The sequence below is a fragment of the Schistocerca serialis genome, chromosome 5 (assembly GCF_023864345.2).
Source record: "Schistocerca serialis cubense isolate TAMUIC-IGC-003099 chromosome 5, iqSchSeri2.2, whole genome shotgun sequence".
NCBI classification, from domain to species: domain Eukaryota; kingdom Metazoa; phylum Arthropoda; class Insecta; order Orthoptera; family Acrididae; genus Schistocerca; species Schistocerca serialis.
The window spans coordinates 88,880,446-88,899,796 of NC_064642.1; the positions used below are offsets into that span (position 1 = coordinate 88,880,446).

A 19,351-nucleotide genomic window follows, 5' to 3' on the forward strand; every position below is an offset into this window, starting at 1 on the left:
CAATGCACAACGCCTTCTTTTATTATAAATTTCCCTCTGGATTTTTCTGACCGTTTCTGTGGTACTGTCACGGTAACAAATCAAATCAGTGTAGAGACAGGCTCTTTTTTTAATCTCTTCTCTCTCTTAAGAGATCCAGAACGGCGGACACTTCTACAGAATCGACTGAATGAGGGTTCTGTAACGGTGTTCTACATGGATTGAATATTCTTCTCCTGGGAGTTTGCGTGTTCTTCCAAGGGTCAGAGTTACTGGAATCAGCGAACAGCTGTTACATGACTGTGGTAGAAGAACAGTCGAACGGTTTCTGAAGAAAGCAACTGGAAAGACCCCTCACTGCTAGAACCACGTGAAAGGTAATAAAGTTGTCCTGGAGTGGTGTCCTGCTGAAGACTCACCAAGAGACAATCTCCCACCCACAATGTACTTCCCTACACTGCTAGAAACGTCAGAATAGTAACGGTGCTCATGTAAGTCTGCAGGCTTTCGTGGCCGTTGTCACTAAAGTTAAAATCTTCTGGGTTGTTAGGCCGCGTCATATTTCCTTATAAAACAATAGACGTTTCGACCCCCTCTGCTGGGATCTTCTTCAGGATATTTCGGTGTCCACTATTGCTAGAACATCCTGAAGAAGATCCCAGCAGACGGGGCCGAAACATCGATTATTTTACAAGGAAATATGACGCGACCTAACAACCCAGAAGAGTTTAACTTTAGTAACGGTGTTTGTTTGTAACATCAGTGCTCCTGGAGTGTTGCGCTTTAGGAGACTCATCAAAGGCATCTTATGGACTCTTGCCGTGTTAACAAAGCCTGCTTGTAACAGAAGTGTCCTTGAATGGTACTCTATGGTAGACACACCAGAAGACGCCCTCTATGTGCTGGCTGATATTGGTAGAGTCGTGTGAATAGTGACGGTGACCGTTTGTAATAAAAATGGTCCTAGAGTAGTGCCCTGCGGGAAACCCATTAAAAGACCCTCTATGTTCCATGCCACAGGCAAGTGGCACCCTGTGGTAGATTCACCCAAAGAGCCTCTACGTACTTCCCACCTCTGCTAGGAGCACGCGATGGCATCTGTAACAAAAGTGGTCCCAGAGTGGCAACCCGCGGTAGACTCACCTAAACACCCTCTATGTACTTCCCGCCCCTGCTAGAAGCACGCGGTGGCGTCTGTAACAAAAGTGGTTCCAGAGTGGAGTGCTGCGGTAGACTCACCCAAAGACCCTCTATGTACTTCCCGCCCCTGCTAGAAGCACGCAATAGCGTCTGTAACAAAAGTGGTCCCAGAGTGGCACCCCGCAGTAGACTCACCCAAAGACCCTCTATGTACTTCCCGCCCCTGCTAGAAGCACGCGATAGCGTCTGTAACAAAAGTGGTCCCAGAGTGGCACCCCGCAGTAGACTCACCCAAAGACCCTCTATGTACTTCCCGCCCCTGCTAGAAGCACGCGATGGCGTCTGTTACAAAAGTGGTCCCAGAGTGGAGCCCTGCAGTAGACTCACCAGTGCTCTGAAGGCCATGGCGCAGCGTTGGGTCGCGGCTGGTGAGTGCGCTGCTGGCTGCTGCTGGAGAGGAGACGAGTGCCGTGCAGACGCCGGCCGCTGGCGGCTTATATAGGGAGGAGCAACGCCAGTCCTTCCCGGGTAAAAGTGAGCGGCGTGTGTGAGCTGCGGCGTCGCGGCTGGGGTGGGGGCTGCGCGCTCCGAGCCGCCACTGCCGCGACCCGCGACCCCGGCAGACCCCGCCAGCTACAGTGGCGATCGTCTGCTCGCTTTGCACTCTCTCCAGGCTGCGACCTCTGTACAGATCACCACAGGCTTTTCACACTTGTTCTGTTCACAGAAATCTCCGTCTGTGAGTTTGCAGTCAGTCACCGTACGTTGGAGACAAACTGGTCTTTCAGTTTCTTCTTCGAAGCTCGTGCATTTGAACTGGTTTTGCCCCATAAGAATTTACCGGAAGACGTCACCTCATTATCATTACATCACCAAAGGAATGCACTTGTGAAAACTATTGGACAATTAGTCTGACAGAACACTGTGGCGGTTTTGAGTATCATCAACATGGACAAATGCAATGAATATGGATGATATGATACTCTATGGTATTCTGCGGTTTGAATTCACTCTGTTGTTTAGCAGTTGCATTGATTTGATTTTGTGAATGATACTAACAATATTATACGCATGTATAATGCATTATTCATACTGCAACTTCTCCCGGATAATTATTTTGTTCGAATTGCACAAAAATTCCACCTGACGTAATGTAATAATGTTGACTGTAAGTTGTGTTCATATCGCTAAAATTACAGATCGCACATCAGAGCTTTTATAATTTTTGTCTTCGATGGATTTAATTATTCTTAGCAAATTGATCATGAAAAGGAACCACAGAATACCACCTGCACACAACACTGACATAAGCTACCAGAAATATTTTTCTCCGTGATTCGTGCGTAGTTTAATTTTGGCCTCATACATCAGCAATGAAATCTTGTTCAACAATAAATACCATCAGCACTGTTCTTAGAAGATGCAGTCTGATTCGATTGATTTTTCTTTTATGAATAGAGTTCAGTACCACCGGTGCACATCTATTTCTTACACATCGGAATATTGTTTGCAGTTTCAAGTAATTTAAATCTGCCGCTGAGATAAAAGTTAAGATGGCGGCCAACAAAAGATAGAGGATTTCTTTTTTAATTAAGATTTTCCTTTGCTCAATAAATAATTAATCATTTAAATTGATGCTACCAAAAAAATTATTAATACTGTTTTGCAAATTAGTTTAACATTAACCCTTGATATTTCGACCAGAAGTACAGACGAAGTTGCTATATAATCGCAACTAACAATGGCTGCGCTTGTTGCAGCTATGATAAAACAATTAATACAAAATTATAATTAAAAGAGGAAGAGATTTTTCATTAATTACTCATACACAGTTTTAACGCATTTTGCTCTATCTGTTTTTTACCAGCAAATGAACATACAATACATGTACAATAACGTTACGTTAAATATTTTTCATTCAACAGACCTCAAATCTATTCGCGTCTTGCGCCGGCGATGTACATCAGAAGAAGACGACAAAAGGGTACAAAACAAAAGAAATGAATGACATACATTAACAAAGATTGTGAGACAAATATTGTCTCTGTTTTACATAATTATCATCTTTTTAAGAAATAATTACATAATTGAATGAATATTATTGAGTTACGTAATTTTCCACACGTTCATATTCCACTCGTAATAAAAAAAAACGCTTATGGAGTGTTACAACGATATGGACGGTATTTGGAATAAAAGTGATCCTGGAACGGTGCCCTACTGTAGACTCACCAAAAGACTCCCAGACTCCAGAGAGTACTTTACCACGCTGCTACAATCGTGTGAAAGGTGACGGTGCTTTGGTGTAATACCGTAAGAACCAGCTGGACGGACAAATAAGCATTATTCCATATCAGTGTCGTTTCGCGAAAGAAAAGGATAGCAGAGAAGCAGTTTTGACATACCTTTTACAATTCGAAAGCAGACTGAAGACAAAGCAAGATATCATCCCAGCATCTGTGAACGTAGAGAAAGGCTTCGACAACTTGAAGTGAAATAAGATGTTAACGAGCCTTAAAAGATCGTGGCTAAAGTACAAAGAAAGACAAATTATCTACAACACTTGTTCAATATCCTCAAGACAGAATGCCCACTGCGTCTCACTGTAAAATCAATCAACTCACCGATCTGTCTGTTGATACACCGCCTATCTAAGAAGTGAAGGATTCTATACATCTAGTGGAATTGTTCCAGATGATAGCGATTTCTTCAACAGATATATTGGTGAGTTTAAAAAAAAAAAAGTTAAAACAAAAGAAATTCTTTACCTGCTGGAAAAGTAAGCATCTCAAAAAATGGTTCAAATGGCTCTAAGCACTATGGGACTTAACATCTGCGGTGGTCTCGCGGTTTTAGGCGCTCAGTCCGGAACTGCGCGACTGCTACGGTCGCAGGTTAGAATCCTGCCTCGGGCATGGATGTGTGTGATGTCCTTAGGTTAGTTAGGTTTAAGTAGTTCTAAGTTCTAGGGGACTGATGTCCACAGATATTAAGTCCCATAGTGCTCAGAGCCATTTGAACCATTTTGAACTTAACATCTGAGGTCATCAGTCCCATAGACTTAGAACTACTTAAACCTAACTAACCAAAGGACATCACTCACATCCATGCCCGAGACAGGATTCGAATCTGCGAACGTAGCAGCCTTGTGGTTCCGGACTGAAGCGCCTAGAACCGCTCGGCCACCAGGGCCGGCGGCATCTCAAAAAATTGCAGAGTTAAACACTACCTGTGGTTCAGCTACGCCAAATGGGGAGAAGAACTTTATTAACAGACGGATCGAATAGCTTTGAGTCCTGTCACCTTTCGCTTCAGATATCTTCACAGAGGCTTTTCAGAAAACTGCTCTCAGAGGAACGTTTACAAAACCGTCACTTTGGCTCCGTTACTTGCATGATACGTTCCTCGAGTGGTCGCATGGGGAGAGGAGGCTGCAAGGGTGTATACATGTATCTCAACAGCATCAGTGCTAAAATCAGTTTCATTGGGAAAAGGGATCGTATTTGCGATCTGCTGTACCCCGATGTCCTAGTGTACAGAAAATTCGATGGAAAATTAGGACAAGTACCACGACACATTTCTCTAGACGCTGGCAGCAAGTGCGTGTCGTATTAGTGTCGCTGCCAATTTAAAACAGGAGTGATGACAGCCATTCCTTGGTGAAAAACGTCTTCTGACTGAACCAATTGTTTCCTAATTATTCCTGACTATTGGAAGGTAGCTCTTCCACTTACTTTCATTCTTAAACGGTAGTACTGAGACTCGTTTATGTTATACAACTTTTTTATTTTGGCTATTGGTTAAGAACTTATTGGTTTTCGAAACTGTAGATTGTGATCGCGCAAACCAGATCGCCATTAGTCGTCTAATGTGGTCTTCCTAAAATGATCAAAGTAACCTTTTATTTTCTTCACAATCTTACTATGTGCAATCTGTTGCACCCTGCAGGACAATAATATATCGATGACTGATAAAATAAAGTGAAGTACGTCTGACATGACACAAGCAGTCGACGCTGTTCGGGAAAAGAAGATGGAGTAGAAGAAAGCGTCTTCTATGACGTTGTCTAACAATGAGTACGGAACACCTGAGGAAACAGAATAAACGAACTGAGGTAGGCTTGTAGTTCTGAGTAAAGATATTGAAGAAGAGATGGTTTGATAGTGTCTTACTATTGAAGCTTCTTTTTTTCTAGATTTATACGAGGCGAATCTCGGCTAATCCACACAGCTAAGAGAGGAGAAATAAATGCGGCTGTACATCCTTTCAAGGACGAAAACGCTGGGAGAAGTGGGTGGGGTAGTCTTTTCATAAAATCCCACGAAACGACGATTGCTGGAAAGAAAGCTTCCTGGAGCTTCCAACGGCAGGGCTCTTGGTTTTAGTAAATAAAACCAACAAAATATCTGTTATGTGTATCACTTAATAATTTTTCATGTACTTTTTTGTTTTTGAGTTTTTGTACTAGAGGTCCCTCTAAATGTAAAATTTAAAGAAATTACTTCAAAAATTATTTCTTTGAAACTAATACGTGTATTATATATTGCTGTGAAGGATCCATAACAAACTTAAAAAATAACTTTTAACAATATTGAACTAAAAAAGAAATTGAAAACTAAATGTGGGTTCGAGTATGAATTTTATTTATTTACAATTTTGCCGAACTAGTACAGCAGATTCAGAAGGATGTAGGCTGCAGTAGGTACTGGGAGATGAAGACGCTTGCACGGGATAGAGTAGCATGGAGAGCTGCATCAAACCAGTCTCAGGACTGCAGACCACAGCAACAACAACAGTACAGGAAACTGCTCCCAACTTCTCAGGTTTGCTCACTGACGTCGGAACCGAACCAGTTATAACGAAATAAATCTCAGGTGAACAGCCTGGTATGAGTGTGCATAGGACATACATCAGCGCACCTGATGATGGCAACGTGGTCGATTGCACACTCATACCAGGCTGTTCACCTGAGATTTATTTCGTCATAAAATACGCCTGGAGAAATTGAAGGATCGAACCAGTTATAAACTGACATCTGTATTTTGCTACGATTACTTATAACTGCCGCGTATATTAGAGAATCATTTTCTTTTGTTTCGTAGCGAATACTCAGCATTTTGATGTTGACAACTGGTTTAACGTCTGCTTTACGTCCCATGTTCGCTTCTTCGCATCACATGTACGGTATGTTTAGTAACACATTCAGTGTTTTTTTCCAGTTACGTGTTTTGTTATTGAACCATAGTACGTCTTCAATTTCTATAGTAATTTATATAAACTTTGAAACACTAATTCCTGACCTGCTTATACGCTTTTGTATTTCTCTTTAGTAGGCTACGTCTCTGACTGAGGACACTCCCGATACATGTCTAATAGAATATCTGCAACTTACGTAAAAGTAATATTTTAATATAAATAATGTATAATTCTGATAATGCTTTTACTGCTTGGGATTTTTTAAAATACCAATTTGTAACAGATTTGGTTCTGTCACCTGTTACCACCTGATGGATACATCGCGTATGTGGTTTTCGAAACACTTGTGCCTTTCTTAGACATCTATCGGTTGTTAGTGTGAATTATGAGACCACCTGACATTTCTCCGTACTACGAGCATCCGCTGATTGTGTTACTGTGCCTTCGCTAATCTCTGGTTCAAACGACGTGCTATGAGCGGAGATATCTAGGCGTAACTATCCAGAGCGACCTTAAGTGGAATGGCCATATAAAATAGATAGCGGGAAAAGCAGACACCAGACTCAGATTAATCGGAAGAATCTTAAGGAAATGTAACTCATCCACGAAAGAAGTAGCTTATAAGGCACTTGTTCGCCCGATTTTTGAGTATTGTTCATCTATCTGGGATCCCTGTCAGGTAGGACTGATAGAGGAGATAGAGAAGATCCAACGAAGAGCGGCGCGTTTCGTCGCGGGATCGTTTAGCTGGCGAGAGAGCGTTACGGAGATGCTAAACAAACTCCACTGGCAAACGTTACAAGACAGGCGTTGTACATCACGGAGAGATTTACTACTGAAATTTCGGGACAGCTCTTTTCAGGAGGAGTCGGACAACGTATTACTTCCCCCCACATACATCTCGCGTATTTACCACGAGAAGAAAATTCAAGAAATTATAGCCAATACAGAGGCTTACCGACAATCATTCTTCCCACGCACCATTCGCGAGTGGAACAGGGTTGGAGGGATCAGATAGTGGTACCGAAAGTACCCTCCGCCACACACCACTAGGTGGCTTGCAGAGTATGACGTAGATGTCGATGCAGATGTACGTGTTGGGTGGTAGGCCATAGACATATGTTTCCAGAATGAGATTTTCACTCTGCTGCAGAGTGTGCGCTGATATGACACTTCCTGGCAGATTAAAACTATGTGCCGGACCGAGAATCGAACTCGGGACCTTTGTCAGGTGACATGTTATTCGTGATTTCAGTTGTCCACGACCGTCTGGCGAATGGTTTGCTGCGCATGTGGCTCAGCTGTCCGCTGAAACACCTTTGCCGACGGCATCCCTATCTGCAACAATTTGTTGCCCATGGAAATTAAATGTGGGCGGAGGTTTTCCTCGAAATGCACTCACAGTTTACGACATATGCAGGGGTATGTGAAAAGCTGATTGCTTGCATATCTTAGTGATTCATGGTTCACCATTGACAGGGTGGCATATGAAAAGCCCATTGCTTGCACGTTACAATGGTGGGGTGCCTCATGCGTCAGCATCCACGATGCAACCACAACCAAATCTACTGGTATCGCTCGCCTTGCTCATCCTGCAGTCGACTGTCACTCCGGCACAAGTACTAGTAATAACAGTGGTTTTACTTATGCTGTGATATTGGACGTAAAAGGTATAATCAGAAATTTACCTACCTACAAGTCTGATCTGGCCAAGATGGTAAAGGCAGTCGGCCGTGGCCTTATAGTAGCAAATATTTCCCGGCATTTGACTGAAGGAATTTAGGGAAACCACGGAAAAAATGAATCAGGATGGGCAGATGGGGATACGAGCCTCCATTTTTTCGAACGAAAGACCGCGGCTTGTTTAAAATACCGCAACCACATTCAGTTTAACCCTAGCGTATAATACAGTTTGGTTTACACATTCTTGCAAGTTGTAACCTCCCCACAAAAATTTTAAAAGAAAATAACGATACTAATTAGAAATGCTGATGGACATGGCTCTATGCGTAACCTGCCCACAATGAAATGTACTGACAATGGCAACAAAAAAATGTGAAATTCGCAATCTGACTCAAATATAAATCCTTCAAAAAATTAAAGTCCATTCAGTGACAAGAAAATTCAATTAAACCGAAATATCGGTCTTTGGCCCTGTGTAAAACAATCAGAATTAAAGTCTTACCTCAGAATAAATGGATGTCACATATCTGCTCTTGTTGTTGCGCACCGCTTCGAGGAACTGCATTGCAAATAATAATATTCTCTTTTTTTTTTGTGATTTTAGTGGAGTTTTTCTTCAAAAGAAGTGGAATGAAATGGGAAGTGCAACGAAATCTTGAGTTCAATAAAAAATTAAATTTTTGAGAAAATGCTTTTGAAATAAAAAATTATTATTGGGAGACTTGTTGGAGAATAATTACAATAAATAAAATTTTTCATTATCTAATGATTATATTAATTAACAGTATACCTTATTCCTCATCTTGACCATTGTTGCCGACCGCCTACATCACACAACCGCACTGGGCTGCTACTACTGACCGACCGCTCTGCATGACGACTACAGACTGAGTACTGCTCTCAACTAGACAGAGCTATAGACTCGCAACGACTGAACTGACAGACTCGCAACGACAGACTGACTGCTACTCTGCATAGCGACAACTAACTCGCAAAGACTACTACTGACTGAGAACCGCTCGCAACACTCGCGCGGTCAAGCGCATACTCTCTGGTCACAGATGCTACAATGCCTCGCCATCGCTGCTGCGTTACATACGTGTTTCATAACCCTCCACTCGGGGGGCAAAAATTTGGCAGCGATGGTGAGTCATTTGGACTTGCCAAGCGCGGCAAAATTTTTCTTTAATTAACAAAACCCTACAACTTACAGAATATTTAAATGTTGTGCACACGCACTAAGTACAAAATATATCAGACAAGGACAAAATGTGAATACTAAACATAGTAGCAAATCAGAAAAAAGTATATACAAACTTTTTGACAGATAAAGTGCACAGGCACTGAAAAAATTCTTTAGCATATGCAGAACAAATAAACAGACTGGCAAGAATAATTAGATGTAGTACATAAAGTAAATGTTGTGCACACGCATTAAGTACAAAATATATCAGACAAAGACAAAATGTGAATACAAAACATAGTAGCAAATCAGAAAAGTATATACAAATTATTTGACAGATAACAAAGTGCACATGCACTGAAAAAATTCTTTAGCATATTCAGAACAAATAAACAGACTGGCAAGAATATTATGTTGACAAGTGTACATGCACTGAAAAATGTCTTTAGCATTGTCACAACAAATAAACATAATGGCAAAAAAAAATTCATGTCCAAAGTGCACATGCACTGAAAAATGTCTTTAGTATTTTCACAACAAATAAACATAATGGCAAACATCATGTCGACCAGTGACATAAGTGTACTCACACTGGAGTTTAGCGAATCGAAAAATGTATAACCTATGAACATAAATGATGTTACCAAAAAAAATTTTTTCTTTATGTGACAAGAATCAGGATAGGAAAGGGAAGGATTGCATCATGGTTGTAGCACTTTAGATTGCACACAGCTGCTCTGAAAGTCCATATCTTTCCACAGTAGTACAACACCAAGTGACACAACTTGAAGTTCTTTTCCCATCAGAATTTATCAGTGTAGCCAAGACACTGAACTGTCGTAGTAATGTTCCATGTTTTCATTTTGGCAGTACATTAGGTACACCAAACAGTGGGACCATAATAATGTCTTCATCGCTCATGGTGGTGGACAGCATGTCGTGTCAACACCACACTCTTACAAGGCACACCAACGTAGAATTAGTGCAAAACCAAATATAGTGCTCCATGATCACTGGGATAAACAGGACAAATGGACATTGCAGTAATTCAGGGTAGTCAGCTTATGAGGTGAAGGACATCAAGTCACATAATATTGACAATTACAGTCTTCATTGATAGTTCGTGGCATTCATAGCCCAGTTATTGAACATTTCTGTACCAAGTATGTAGTATTACAGAAAAATGTTCATTAATTGTTTTACATAGAATCAGCAGCCTTCTTTTCCTGGTTACAAAATATTATGAAATAATCGCATTCTTTTCAGTTACAGAGTATAATCAAGAATCATTAACCTTCTCCTAATTACAGTTAATTAATCATTTGTCTTTAATTAATCATTTGTCTAATTACAGTTAATTAATCATTTGTATAATTACAGTTAATTAATCATTTGTCGTTAATTAATCATTTGTCTAATTACAGTTAATTAATCATTTGTCGTTAATTAATCATTTGTCTAATTACAGTTAATTAATTAATCATTTGTCATTTCAATATACTAAGAATTATTAGCCTTAATTAATTACAAAGCATTATTAAACAGTACCATAGTTAATTAATTATGTGTCATTCCAATCTATTAAGAATCATTAGTCTTTTCCTAATTACAAAGCATTATGAAGCAGTTACATTCATTTCCAACAACAAAGTATCAACATTGGAAACAAGAGCTAATCAATGGCATAATTAATAACAATTTCGTTGATTGACATTAATTATTGGCACTCAGTGGCCATCAAGTATTGAATAGAATAAAACATAGTTCATCATTCAGTATTATTCAGATCATTACACAGTCATTATTAAAAATCAGTTAATTACAGTCAAATCATTAGTAATCACAGGCATTACAATAAACAGTGGCAGTTATTAGCTAGTGACAAAGCATTATTTTGAATATAGTCTCATTAAGAGGTCATTACTCGAGTGACATGCTATTCAGAGTTGATCAGTATTATTCAGAATTATCATAAACTAGTGACATTATGTGGGACTGGTAATACATTTTTTTGGTAGCAATGCATTGCGTTGGGATCGATAATTAATTGCTGAGGCATAATACTTTTTGCTTTTGACCTATTGCTGCAAATGAGGATAGGTAACGTCATTCGTCATGAGTCAGCTGTAGCAAGATTATGTAACAAGGCAGTACATGTGATCACATTTATAAATGATAAACACAAATGGGTAAAAAATATAAAAATGCAAGTACTAGAACAGGTATAATAAGTAACAGGTTTAGTAAGTGTCATGAAAAACTTCTCCCGGAAAAAATACAAAAACGGATTATTGACCTGAAAGAAGAAACGCACACTATGCTGAAAAGTAGTGAACTTCGAATTAACAAGTAGTGAAATGTGTACAAAATGTGTTCCATAGCTGTCCTTTCCAAAACTTTCCGTCATCCTACTATGCAATGTAACACCTGCTGTCAAAGCAAACCGCAACAAATACTTAAATAACTACGTGGCATAAAGAAAAAAAAACTTCATTATCCATATCATCATAACTTCACCATTATCATCACCTGTAAAGAAAAACTTCATTATTCATAATACCATTTCCTTCATCATTATTCATCAGTATTCACTATCATCTGCAAAAAATCACTTCATTACTCATTACCTAACTATTCCTTATCTCTAGCATATTTCATCACTAAAACTAAGATGTGTAGTTCTCTCTGACAGCCTGCATCAATCACCTTGTATTCTGAAAGAAAAAATTAGTTAAGACTGCTATTCTGTGATGAGTATAGTATAGTCTTGTTAATGCTTGTTAATCCTGATCCCTTTACTCTTCCTCATAAAGTTATTGCATCCTCTTTTCGTTTATTCCGTAGGTGAAATTCCCATTTATGTTAAATTTATTTCTTAGAATCATCATTCCTTTCTGAAATTGATGAACAAAGATTAATGTCTTGCATTTAAATCCTATACCCACTAAATAATGACTGGTTTATGGTGACACAATTAACCATACAGCATAACATGACAGAAAACGTAATATGTCCAAGACATTGACAGTGTTCGGATGCGAAAAAATGTACACAGAATAATACAATGCAGTAGCAAAAAAAATGTGAAACAGTCACGATGTTGAGATGTCATAAGGCAAAAAAAAAAATGTCAAAGTCGACTGTGAAACAGTCACGATGTTGAGATGTCATAAGGCAAAAAAAAAATGTCAAAGTCGACTGGTGTGTGTTATATCTTAACTATTTCATAGTGCATACAAACAAAACTGGAGTACAGTCATATACACAAAAAAATGGAAAATGTGCACGGTCTGATGTGTAACGACAAGAAAAGCGACCTGCTAACCTTACCTTGCCGGGCACTTGCCAAGAAAAAAAAATACGATAATCATCAATAAGTAGTCACATAAATATAATTGCAGAAATAGTCGTAAATGTGTAAATTCATCTGGAAAAATATGCATGGTCTGATGTGTAACGACAAGAAGAGCGACCTGCTAACCTTACCTTGCCGGGCACTTGCCAAGAAAAAAAAAATACGATAATCATCAATAAGTAGTCACATAAATATAATTGCAGAGATAGTCGTAAATGTGTAAATTCATCTGGAAAAATATGCATGGTCTGATGTGTAACGACAAGAAGAGCGACCTGCTGACCTTACCTTGCCGGGCACTTGCCAAGAAAAAAAAATACGATAATCATCAATAATTAGTCAGGTGAATTAATTGCATTAGTAAATGGCATCATAGTGTGTTGAATCATACAGTGGTTTCACTCAATAAACGGTTTAATGTTTGAGATATGGTGATTGCCTTTCGATTTTCTGGTTCTCAAAGTTTCGACGTGTACGACATTGGGGTGAGGGATGCTGCGAATCCGATACGGACCTGCGTATAGAAGTTCAAATTTACTGCACTTACCTTTTAATTTGCTGGATAAATAGTGTGTACGTACTAATATCTTCTGTCCAACGTGAAAGTCGCGGCGTGTACAAACCTGTTTTTGCTGTCTTCTCCGGCGCTCTGCGGCACGTTTGATGTTGTTCAGCGCAATGTCAATTATTTCGTGGTGTCGTAGGCGACGATTTTTGGGGAATTCTATTAATTCTTTAATTTTGTTCGGTGGTTCAACGTTTTTCAGTATAACAGTCGGAGATAGCATAGTGGATTCATTTGGAATGGAATTAATTACATCTTGGAATGAGAGTATGTGTGTATCCCAATCAATATGTCTTTTGTGGCAGTATATTCTGCACAGCTTACCAATTTCCTTCATTAATCTTTCACAAGGGTTCGAAGAAGCGTGGTACTTGGATATATAAATCGGAGAAATGTTTCTAGCTCGTAACATGCGTGTCCATATACTACTACGAAATTGTGATCCATTGTCGGAAATTACTTTCATTACATGCCCTACATGAGATAGAAAATGTTTTACAAATGCTTTCGAAATAGTTTTAGCAGTAGCTTTGCGTAACGGAGTGAAAGTAACAAATTTTGAAGTGAGCTCAACAGCGACAAAAATGTAGCAAAAACCTCTGTTAGTTCTCGGAATCGGACCAAAAATATCTACTGCGGCCATGTGTCTTAATTTCACAGGTATAATGGGATATAAAGGAGGAATATGTGAAGTGGTGTCTGATTTAGCTTTCTGGCAAATTTTACAAGACGCTAAAACTCGTCGTATACGTTTTTCCATGTTGGTAAAATAACAGTTCTGTCTCAGTATAAGAAAACATTTTCGTGCTCCGTAATGTGCGTAACTTAAATGAGTGTACCAAATTAGTTTGTTAACCAGTTCGTCAGGAATGCATAATAACCAAATGTTGCTGTCAGGATGAGAGCGGCGAAACAGAATGTCATTGCGTACAGTGTAGTGGTTCCTAATCGTAACATTTTTCCTATCTTGCCAAAGGTGTTTAATTTCTTTCCACACATTGTCCTTATTTTGTTCTTGTGCTATGTCCTGTAATGACGATGAAATAAAATTTTCAAATGCAACCTGCTGAATGTACATGACACTGAAATTTGCTTTGCAGAAGTTGGTTGCTACGTCTTGCTGATTGTTGCCGAGAGAACGCGATAGTGCGTCTGCTATAACATTTTGCGTACCGGGAATGTGAACTATTGTAAAATTAAATTCCTGTAAATATAGTTTCCATCTGCTTAACCTGTCGTGAGTGAATTTAGCTGAAAGTAAAAATTGTATCGCTCTATGGTCTGTGTAGACGGTGGTATGTCTGCCGTAAAGAAAGTGCCTAAATCTCGTGAAAGCCCATACAACACATAATGTTTCAAGTTCTGTGACGGAATAATTTAGTTCAGCAGGTGACAAAATGCGACTTGCAAATGCGATGTTTTTAATTACTGTAGAACCATCTTCTTCAATTTCCTGAAAAATATGTACACCTAAAGCGGTGTTAGAGCTGTCAGTGGCAATGGAAAAATTTCTGGTGAGATCTGGGTGCGATAAAAGTAGAGCATTCAATAAAGCATGTTTCAAATAACATTCTCGTGAACAAAATTCTGCGTGTCAAAAGTAATGTTTGCGTTACTGTAGTATGCAATCTGTGCTGTATCTGGTTAAATTCTATCGTTCGTCCTGTTATTTACAGGAGAATGTTGTGGCATATCCACTATACGAACTGTTCTTTTATTTCTTATTGACGTGTTACGCTATGGATGACACCTATTGTCTGTTTCATTCATGATTATTCGTTGTTGCTGATGTTGTTGCTGCTCATAAGATCGACTGTTATTAATGTACGCTGAAAATTGTGCTCATCATTTTTACGTCTGTCATGATAGTAATTTCTATACGGCGCATAGCGATGCGAGTTGAAATAGTGTGTTGTCTGTACGTAGTTATTTCTTTGCTGCCATGCGTTACTATTTGTTGGATCTGGTACTATACGTGCACGCGGCGGAACATTAAAGTTTGGTTGACCTTGTAGACTGCATTGTTGGTTACGTATGCTAAGCGGTTGACTTTCATGCTATTGTGGTGAAAAACATCTATTGTTACAAAAATATGGTTCCTATTGCTGATAATTTTACACATACTGATGATTACGATTTTATCTGTAATTAAAATTACGGCGGTAGTTGTCATTACGGGAGTGCCTACTGAAAATTGTCACATTCGGTAAAAGATTTGTCGTATCCGGTTTTCATTACATACGTTTCTTAATACTAGGTAGAGCAATAGTTAAAGAGCAGTTTGGATAGATATAAAGGATAGTAGAAGAGAAGGCAGCAGTGCAGAAAACTAAAGATGAAACAGCACTACTACAGCTCGGGGCCCTATGCTCGCTACGGCACATATTCATTAAAGCGTAATGAATCCCCTGAGGTCATTTACGCACTGCAAATAAGTTTTAGCTTTTGTGTTACAGGCAATAGCGGTAAAATTTCAAAGGCAAATTGTTGTATTCGTGCTAATTCAAATTTCTTCATTACAGGCAATGCTGTTGTAAATACAAAAATAAATTGTCGCATCTGGTTCAAAGCTAGTTTCTCCATTACCGATAATAGCGGTGAATGTACAAAGATAAATTGTCGTATACAGTGCAAATCGTGTATCTGTGTTCTGTCATTATTAAATTCTTTACATTTGCTTACAAATGCAAATTGCTCGAAATCTACGTTCTCGTCATTGAATTTGATAACACGTTCAGGTTTGTGTGTGAATCTGTTCGTCTGCGTCATTTCGGATTTCAAGTTGCGTAGCTTTTCAGATTTTAAGTCGCGTGGCTTTTCGGATTTTAAGTCGCGTAGTTGCTGTAAATTGCTCACATTATACACGCTGCGTGACTCTGACACATGTTCATAAAGTGGCGTCTGTTGTGTATTATTAACAGAAGTGTTTTTCATTTCTGTTACTTCTTGTTGTAAATTTGATAACTTCCGACGTAACGTGTTGTTAGATGAATCGATTTCATTAATTGTCTGCTGTAAATTTTGAAATTCAGGTGTTTGGATAAATGAAACCGGTGCAGTATCGTCTGATTTATTGTCATTAGTATTTTCGATAGCATCAATACGACTGGCCAATTCATCACATTTTTCAGTCAGTATTTTAACCTGATCATCGTTTTTAGAATCAGACGCATTAATCTGTTTTTGCAACTTGCGCGTAGTTTCGCTCAGTTTTTTAACATCAGCTTTGATAACATCACAATCCTGTGTTAGATCTAACTGTTCGAATCTATCTGTCACTGTTTGAATATTTACTGTGTGTGTATCCGTTTTTGCTTTAAGGTCAGAAATTTCATCCCGTAATTCCGCGTTCAATTGTTCTATGGTATTAATTTTGTCGGACACTGTAGTGATATTATTGTCTACATACGTCTTCGCTTTCGCGAATATTTTACGTTTGTCCTCTTGTCTTTGTGCAGTGATTGTTTCCATGACTTGTCGTTTTACTTTGTTTTGATCCTGAATAAATCTGCGGAAACGCGTATCACTGTTCTGTATGTGCTGATTAAAGCGCTCGTTAATCTGAGTGTTCTGCTGTTCGAATTTCGTGTCTATCTTTGCGTCCATAGTGCGCGAAAGTTCTATCGTCATTGCTCTAAACTCGTCCCGTAATTGTGCAGCTTTTTCAGAGCACTGTTTAGCGACTCCGCTAATTTCGTCTCTGAGTGTTTCTGTTGCGGCTGTCTGCATTTCCCTTAATTCTTGCGCAACAGTCTTAATTTCTTCGCTATTTTTTTGAGAACAAGCCTCAATTTCCACGCGCAACTGTTCCTTAGTGTCATGGCACTGCGCGGCAACGTCTCTAATTTGCTCACTAAGCTGTCTGTTCTGTTCCCTAAGTTGTTTAAAATCTTCACTCTGTTGTCTGAAATTGTTGTCTGTTTTCTCACTCTGTTGTTTGATATCTGCACTAAGTTGTTGTTTGAGTTTTTCATTATCTTGTTTGATATCTACACCAAGATCGTTCTTAAACTGTAGCATTATTGTCATAAATTGATCCAAACTTAAAGTAGCTGTTGCATTCTCAGTACTGTTTAATGGTGTACCTGCAGTTTTCGCGCTTTGTGTGACCATTTGGTCATTTTGCAACTTACAAAAAGGATTATCAGTCGGATGTACACTGTCAGACATTATTTCGGAATTAAATGGATCCGTCATACTCTCACTACACTGATCATTTTCATTCGAAAAATTTGTCTGTACATTACTTGGATTTTCTAAATCGGGTGTGTTAAGCTCTACAGCGCTCATTACCATAGAGCATTCTGCGTCATCAATTGTCGTCAAGTTAACAGACGAGACAATTGAGTTCGTTTGTTCATCATTAAGGTGAAAGTCATCATTAGTGGTCGGAATGCACTGATTGTTAGTGAACGCAGGATTGTCATCATTACGCTGCGTATCACAATTACTATCGGTCACGTTGTTTAAGTCGGTAATTTCATTCACAATACTTCGCGATACACTATTCACAGTCTTTCGCGGCATTTTTGCAATAGTCACAATTATTCACAAAACAAATAAGCACAATGCAAAAGCAACACACAAATACAACAAAGCAGCAAATTGCCGTTGACCTGTAGAAAGAAAGTCACAATATTATTAAAAGCGTTGCGCTAAATCCTAATTATATCTAAGCAAACAAGAGCAGATATCTGGCTGTTGTTCAAAAGACTCTCAACGAAATACGATCCTGGACTGGGTGTCGCCAAGTGTAACCTCCCCACAAAAATTTTAAAAGAAAATAACGATACTAATTAGAAATGCTGATGGACATGGCTCTATGCGTAACCTGCCCACAATGAAATGTACTGACAATGGCAACAAAAAAATGTGAAATTCGCAATCTGACTCAAATATAAATCCTTCAAAAAATTAAAGTCCATTCAGTGACAAGAAAATTCAATTAAACCGAAATATCGGTCTTTGGCCCTGTGTAAAACAATCAGAATTAAAGTCTTACCTCAGAATAAATGGATGTCACATATCTGCTCTTGTTGTTGCGCACCGCTTCGAGGAACTGCATTGCAAATAATAATATTCTCTTTTTTTTTTGTGATTTTAGTGGAGTTTTTCTTCAAAAGAAGTGGAATGAAATGGGAAGTGCAACGAAATCTTGAGTTCAATAAAAAATTAAATTTTTGAGAAAATGCTTTTGAAATAAAAAATTATTATTGGGAGACTTGTTGGAGAATAATTACAATAAATAAAATTTTTCATTATCTAATGATTATATTATTTAACAGTATACCTTATTCCTCATCTTGACCATTGTTGCCGACCGCCTACATCACACAACCGCACTGGGCTGCTACTACTGACCGACCGCTCTGCATGACGACTACAGACTGAGTACTGCTCTCAACTAGACAGAGCTATAGACTCGCAACGACTGAACTGACAGACTCGCAACGACAGACTGACTGCTACTCTGCATAGCGACAACTAACTCGCAAAGACTACTACTGACTGAGAACCGCTCGCAACACTCGCGCGGTCAAGCGCATACTCTCTGGTCACAGATGCTACAATGCCTCGCCATCGCTGCTGCGTTACATACGTGTTTCAAAGTAACTTATTTAATAATGTAAAAAAGTACTGCTACAGTGTGCGTTTATTTCTCAATACCAGTCACTTCGCCGGCCGAAGTGGCCGTGCGGTTAAAGGCGCTGCAGTCTGGAACCGCAAGACCGCTACGGTCGCAGGTTCGAATCCTGCCTCGGGCATGGATGTTTGTGCTGTCCTTAGGTTAGTTAGGTTTAACTAGTTCTAAGTTCTAGGGGACTAATGACCTCAGCAGTTGAGTCCCATAGTGCTCAGAGCCATTTGAACCATTTGAACCATTTGAACCAGTCACTTCACACCACTCCCTCCCCCCCCCCCCCCCCCACACCATGTACACCCAGTACCTGACAACATAACTATGGGAACTTCGTTTGTTTTCCATTTTGCATATCACAGCTTTCTACTTACTCACCTGAAAAAACCTCTCCATGTTGTTGAAATTCGATAGGGGGTGATATGTTAACTTTGTTGTGACAGTTTCCAGAAGAAACTATTGCGATAATGTCTTCTGAAACAACAAAAGTGTTTCCTAAGTAACTACCTGTTTTAAATTTGTTACCAAACTCCTACTATTCTGTTTGATTTAATTAATCATCAGTACATAGAATTTATTGCTTAACAGTTAGCTATAAATTTCCTTTTTAAA

The 19,351-nt window shown here is 39.1% G+C and overlaps 1 protein-coding gene across 1 annotated transcript in view; it reads right to left on the reverse strand.

Moving 5' to 3' along the window:
• LOC126481761 (uncharacterized) overlaps positions 1–19,135 on the reverse strand; it is a 34,501-nt gene extending 15,366 nt beyond the window's left edge. Inside the window, exons 1-2 of the mRNA XM_050105716.1 lie at positions 19,118–19,135; positions 1,507–1,752 (exon numbers count right to left, since the gene is read on the reverse strand). Coding sequence (XP_049961673.1) covers positions 1,507–1,752; positions 19,118–19,135 — 264 coding nt within the window. The remainder of the gene's footprint in view (positions 1–1,506; positions 1,753–19,117) is intronic.
• Between the last annotated feature and the right edge of the window lie 216 nt (positions 19,136–19,351).